A 6,572-nucleotide genomic window follows, 5' to 3' on the forward strand; every position below is an offset into this window, starting at 1 on the left:
TACAATGTACAACATGCTAGTACAGTGTACAACATCCTAGTACAGTGTACTACAACTAATACAATGTACAACATCCTAGTACAGTGTACAACATGCTAGTGCAGTGTACTACAACTAATACAATGTACAACATGCTAGTCAAAGAGGGTCCTTGGATGAAATCAAACAAATTCGTGATTCATAAAATGTGAACAACACAAAACGAAGAAAACAGAGAACTGTTATAGAAGCAGAGTATTCTGCTCAAGAGAGACCCCAAACTAACAACTATGAAAATCAATTCGAAGAAGACTTACTAGCCGACCGACCATACAGGTTCGTAGCCATAATTTTCTAATATTACAAGTAAGTTCAGGATACTAAATTAGTAATATTCATAGTTGGGGTATTGTTTAGTTTAGGTATACGTAAGTAGCATTTTTTGATCAGAAGTAAAGGGAAATAAGTATATATGATTTCCTACTGGAAAATTCAAAACTCATTGTATTACTTTTGCTTCAAAATCTTGTCAACATCCAATACGTTCCTCTTTAAAGAAAAGTTCTATGATTGAAAAACAAACAAACTTGAATTCACGATTAAAAAGTGCACGAATATTCAGTACTTCAGTAATTTCTTACGAAAATTGCAGAAATGGAACGATCTGTAATATCATTTATGAACACACATCATGATTGATAATATATATGAGGCAGCAATACGAACAGGGGAATAGTGGTGGAGATATCTCTGTAAACGTAATACCGCAATAATCCAATATATCTATGGTGTTTTGAGGTGCGGTAAATCGATTGATAGATTGGGCTTAACATTTATTTGTAATACAACACTTAGCTTAACACAATCGCCCCCCAGTAGCACAGCGGTATGTCTGCGGACTTACGACGCTAGAAACCGGGTTTCGATACCCGTGGTGGGCAGAGCACAGATAGCCCATTGTGTAGCTTTGTGCTTAACTTCAAACAAACTCAAACTTAACACAATCTTGATTTTCTGGGAAACTAACAACACGTTGTATAGTCCAAACAATCGTAATTTTTAGGAAACACCAAGGTATTAGTAAAATTCGTTCCAGTAATTCAGGGACACGTAAGAAGAGTAGTAAACAAAGAAATCGATACTCATTATTTCACACATATCAGATGAACTAATATTTTATATATCTGAAAACCGAAAGATAAAAAATAATTGCTTGAATCCAACAAAATACTGTTATTTGCTATTGAACTAAACCTGATATCAACAATAATTAGTAATTACACTCCATTCTCCAGTCTGTCAACAGTGAAGCAATGTACGTTGAGGTTGCTGAGAATTATGAATATACATAACACAACCAACCATTGGTTGATAGGATCTACAAGTTGAACTGGATTCTCTCGGATTAATCCTTAAGGAATGTAGAAGTTAAAGATATGACAGTTAAGCCAACATGAAGTGGCAGCATTAACGAATGCAATCATGGATATCGAAAGAAAAAAGAGCATTTTACTTTTCATTTGTCTGTCACAGATTGATTTTAATATTTTATTCATATTACATGAAATTGAAGTGGATATATGTTATAGCATTCTCAGTCTCTGTTAATTCTAATGAGTGGACCATTTTTTGTTTATTTTTTTATCATCGGTGGGACAGCAATAAGTATACGGACTTACAACGCTAAAAAGCGATATGTCAGTGGAGTTACAACGCTATAAACTGGGTTTCAATACCCGTGGTGAGAAGAGGACAAATAACCCCTTGTGTAGCTTTGTGCTTAACTTCAAACAGATTCTAAATACAAAGCTAAAATCCAGGGTTCGATTCCCTGCTGTAGACACAACAAATAGCCCAATATGGCTTTGTTCTAAACGAAACAAATAAGTGATCTTTCTTTATCACACCTAGTGTTGATTTCTGGTCACATGTATCAGGGATCGTGATTCATACCATTTCATTTCTTTTGGGGTTTTCCAGACACAAGAGCTGATTTTTTCTATTTTAATTCCTTCCACTTTTACACGTTATGCTGCAAGTCACACTTCTGAGAATACAGAAATTTCCACTTTTCTCAAGGTGGTTTTTAGTTTAGACGTCTTTGCAGAAGATTCTTCTGAGTTTTCCTCCTGTTCCTTTAATAAAAAGGCTCCTGAACTTTTTGGCTCAAGTCCTCCTATGTTATAAAGTATCCAATCTGATGACTTCTAGACAACTAATGTTAATGCAGATACCTATCAGATATCAGAATCACTTAGGAGGGAATATATGTAATGCCAGACCCATTAAACCATACAGTGCTTTCCCAGAAGACCACGTTTTCCATTTTGGGAAGTTATGCTCTAATATATGACAAAGATGTACATTTATTGATTGCAACTAATGATGGTTTCCTTTGTCCCTCTTCTGTTACACTGTTAGAATGTTGTTCTTTAGGTTTTGTTGCTTATCTATTGAGATGTTTAGAGTAGATGTTGGTTTTCAAAAGTTTATACAATTAATTTATTCCCTTGTGGATCTTTCTGTCCTGTGCGATGGCTGACTATTCCAAGATTGGTGAAGAGATTTTTAGACTTGTTAATGTTGGTCTTCTTGCATTCTTTAGTGAGTCATCGACTTTCTTTTTTCTCTGGTGAATCTAAGAGAAAATTGAATGTCGTTGTGAACAACCTACAAAAATATCACACACACACACACACACAGGTGAAAAATTTGGGTATTTTGGTGTTCTACACAAAGTTCCTTCTTCCAAATTCTCCATGTAAAGCTAGCAGTTGTTTAGGGAAGGAGGTGAACATATCAAAATGGTTGAACTCTAAAGAGAATGAGCGTAGTTAAACTCTTTAAATAATTTAACGAACGAGTAGAGTAATAACTTTTTACATATTTTGCAATGTATTGTCATCTTACAATTTATATAACACCACATTTAGGACTTCTTTCGCCACACCTACAGTGATGAGTGATAATAATTCAAAACCTAATAATATTGCCAGTTTGAGCAATGATTTAATGTTTTAAAATTTTCTTAAATGAAACAAGCCTTTTGCAAATGACATAGTGTTGCATGATAAAGGCGTCAGTGTAAGATCAATATAAATGACTGAGAGGTTGTGAAACAAGCCTTTTGCAAATGACATAGTGTTGCATGATAAGGGCGTCAGTGTAAGATCAATATAAATGACTGAGAGGTTGTGAAACAAGCCTTTTGCAAATGACATAGTGTTGCATGATAAGGGCGTCAGTGTAAGATCAATATAAATGACTGAGAGGTTGGCTGGTGAATCCATTGAAATAAGATGAAAACCAGCTTTAAAGATGATTTAAAGCTGTAGGGAGACATTACTACGTGACTTTCCTTTTACTGGATTATATATGATAATTTTGTAATTGATCAGATTGATTTATAACGGCTGTTTTCGATAACGATCCTGAACTTTGCTCTCATACTCCGATTGGTTTAAATTAATTTCCTTTATCTGGCGATAGGATTACGATATTATCATCACCTTTTAATTTCTTGTATTTCTCTACGTTCTTCTAAAGTATGTTGTTGTTTTTTTATTTTTCTGTCTTTATGGAAAGTTTCTTTAGTCATAAAGACTCGGTTCGGTATGTTGCTTAATTTGCAACTTATTTTGACACACCAATGACATCTAATAGAGATAGTGTTTGAGGTGACTGCAAAGTTTAAGCTTTTGGATAAATTATTTTCTTCGTCACCATTTAAAGTTTTGATACACAAATTTAAATCACTTTCTTTTATAAGCGACTAACTTCTGCCAATCAGGCTCTAAGATTACGACGAATTACGCTGTATTTTAAAACCGAATTTCTAAAAATAACTGTCATAATTCTCATAACAATGTATTCCGACCAAGATCCTTCAAACGACTGATACATTATTCTCACTAATGACACCTAAGTGTTTTGACTAATAATATGGTATTTCTGATACCAAGTTCTACGAAATAACTGTTAGATAACTCCCACTAACCATGTTCGCATGTTCTGACTAATAACGTAATATTACTCAGCTACGCTTTTCTCACCCGCTACACCAAAATGTTTGGGCTCATATTCTAATGTTTCAGACCAAGCTTTTTGAAATACTTTTTAAGATAATCTCTCAAACACCGCACCAGAGTGTATTGACTAATAACGTGGCACTTTTTAGACCAAGCCTTTTGAAATTATTTTCTTCACTGCCACCAACCAATCCTGGTTATTTTCTTTAAAAACGTGGTCTAGATACGGAGTTTCTTAAAGTATTTGTTTGTTTGTAATTATGCACAAAGCTACACAAAGGGCTATCTGTGCTCTGCCCACCACGGGTATCGAAACCAGGTTTCTAGCGTTGTAAGTCCGCAGACGTGCCGCTGTACTAATGGGGGGCTTCTTAAAGTAACTCTTAAACTAGTAATATTCCATCGTCCAAGGTTTTGACTATTAACGTTTGTAACACACGGAACTTTTCCAGATAAATAGTTTTCAGAAATAATGAAAATGAAAACATACCTTTGTCGAAATGCTGTTAATAAAGCCCTTAATGTCAAGTTGCGTTGGACAGCTCTTCTGGCAGGGAGCGTCAGCGCACTTCAAGCACCTACCATATAACATTTTTTGTTTTAATTTTATGATAACAATAAAAACGTTAAATCACTTACCAAATGTTCAATAAAACTATAAAATAACAAAGGCTATTTGGTGTAAACAATAAATTAATTAATGTAAATCTGCTTAACTGTTCCTACTCCACATTCAGCAACGATTATCATCATCAGTTGCATGGTTGGCTGTGATGGTGGTAGTAATATTGTTTTCAATTTTCCTAAATTCAATTAACATTGCATTTAAAGGAAACAACCAAGGATGGTCAGAAAAATTATTTTCTCTTCATCCCGCTCGAAACCCGGATTCTAGCGTTGTAAGTCCGCAGACATACCGCTGTGCCACTGGGGGACCAAATTTAATTTCCTAAAAAAAATAAAGTGTAGGTTTAAGTCTTTAATTTCTTTTTATTTTGCAAGAGAAAGTATGCAACTTGGGGTACTCGAGCACTCCCCAAGAAAGTATGCAACTTGGGGTACTCGAGCTCTACCCTAGAAAGTATCCAACTTGGGGTACTCGAGCTCTCCCCTCAGTTTTTAAATTTTCAAAATGTTTTCAAAAATTATATACTAGGAAAAATCATATTTAAATAGTTGAATACTTATCTTGATCTTGAATTACTTTAAACAATGGGAATGTTCTTTTCATTTGTTATTAGCGCAGTAACTATTACGAAATACACGGAGGACATTTACAGCTTTGTTTCAGTTTTTCAATTATGAGTATTTTTAGGTTGGATTTGTGCGCCAAACAATGTGTATGTAAAAACTTACATAAACATAAATAATTTGTTGTTTTGTATATTGTTATAGCTATAGTGTAAAGCTCAATTACGTGGGATTTATTTTCAGTAAATTTCTTTTATGTATTTTGTAGTAGTGGTCAAGAATTAGTTTTAAAAAACATATTATCGTTTTCTTGTAAAAAATGCAAAGGCTATCTGAGAGTAATTGCTGTAAATATGTTTTATTATCATCTTATATACTTATTATTGGCTCAGTAAACAAATCTTGTATTGGAGCTACTGTAAATTATATGATTATGCTTAACATTTTCCCCGTCACACCAAACATTCTCGCCCTTTCAGCCGTGGGGGCGTTATAATGTGACGGTCAATCCCACTATTCGTTGGTAAAAGAGTAGCCCAAGATTTGTCGGTGGGTGGTGATGACAAGCTGCCTTCTCTCTAGTCTTACACTGCTAAATTAGGGACGGCTAGCGCAGATAGCCCTCGTGTAGCTTTGCGCGAAATTCAAAAAACCAACAAACAAACAAACTTAACATTTTCCGTTTGTTGTGTGTGTGTATATATATAAAATAATTGACAGGGAAATAATATAATAGCCAATGCTCAGCGAGAGGTTTTCGTTTATAAAATTTTGTTGTTGTTCTCGGCTTGATTTTTATTTTATTACCTCGTCTCCATAGTTACTATTTGCAAATAGTCAGTAATATTGTAGATACATTTTATTGTTGTTCTTTCTACGCGCCGTTATAACACATTTTCATCTCATCATTTAATTTCTGTTGTGTATATATCGTTGTATAGAGGATATTTTAAAGTGATTCATCAGGTGGAAAACGAATAGATAGATAAACCGATATGTGGCGCCATCTAGTGTACCTAAATTCATCTGGAAATTTTCATAAAAGTGACCCGAAAAACGGGGCTAACTCGGTAACCCGTGGCCCCATTTTAACGATACTTGTTTTATTCTGTTTCTATTCTCATTTCATTACAAATATGGCGCTATTGTGCGCCATTTTAGTAGTATATAGATTGCATTATATATAAACGTCAGTGTGTGTGTGTGTGTGTATCTGTTCCTTATACGTTTCCACATTTCTTGATCAATCAGCACCCAACTTGACACATGATACAGGATGACATGAGGAAGGTCATTAGGGGGGGGGGTTGGACCCCCATCTAATTTCATATTGATAGAATTCTTGAAAACAGTAGGCCCATGTCGTTTCTTTTC

At 34.6% G+C, this 6,572-nt stretch overlaps 1 protein-coding gene across 5 annotated transcripts in view; it reads right to left on the reverse strand.

Annotated features, from left to right (window-relative positions):
• LOC106463815 (dihydropyrimidine dehydrogenase [NADP(+)]-like) overlaps positions 1 to 6,572 on the reverse strand; it is a 52,568-nt gene that overhangs the window by 40,110 nt on the left and 5,886 nt on the right. For 4 of the 5 annotated variants that reach the window (XM_022391423.1, XM_022391422.1, XM_022391421.1 and 1 more), the window contains one exon: positions 4,498 to 4,585. The exons of the other annotated variant lie outside the window; for it this stretch is intronic. In XM_022391423.1, coding sequence (XP_022247131.1) covers positions 4,498 to 4,585 — 88 coding nt within the window. The remainder of the gene's footprint in view (positions 1 to 4,497; positions 4,586 to 6,572) is intronic. 5 annotated transcript variants of the gene reach the window in all.

This window comes from Limulus polyphemus, unplaced genomic scaffold, assembly GCF_000517525.1.
Source record: "Limulus polyphemus unplaced genomic scaffold, Limulus_polyphemus-2.1.2 Scaffold1490, whole genome shotgun sequence".
In the NCBI taxonomy this organism is placed as follows: domain Eukaryota; kingdom Metazoa; phylum Arthropoda; class Merostomata; order Xiphosura; family Limulidae; genus Limulus; species Limulus polyphemus.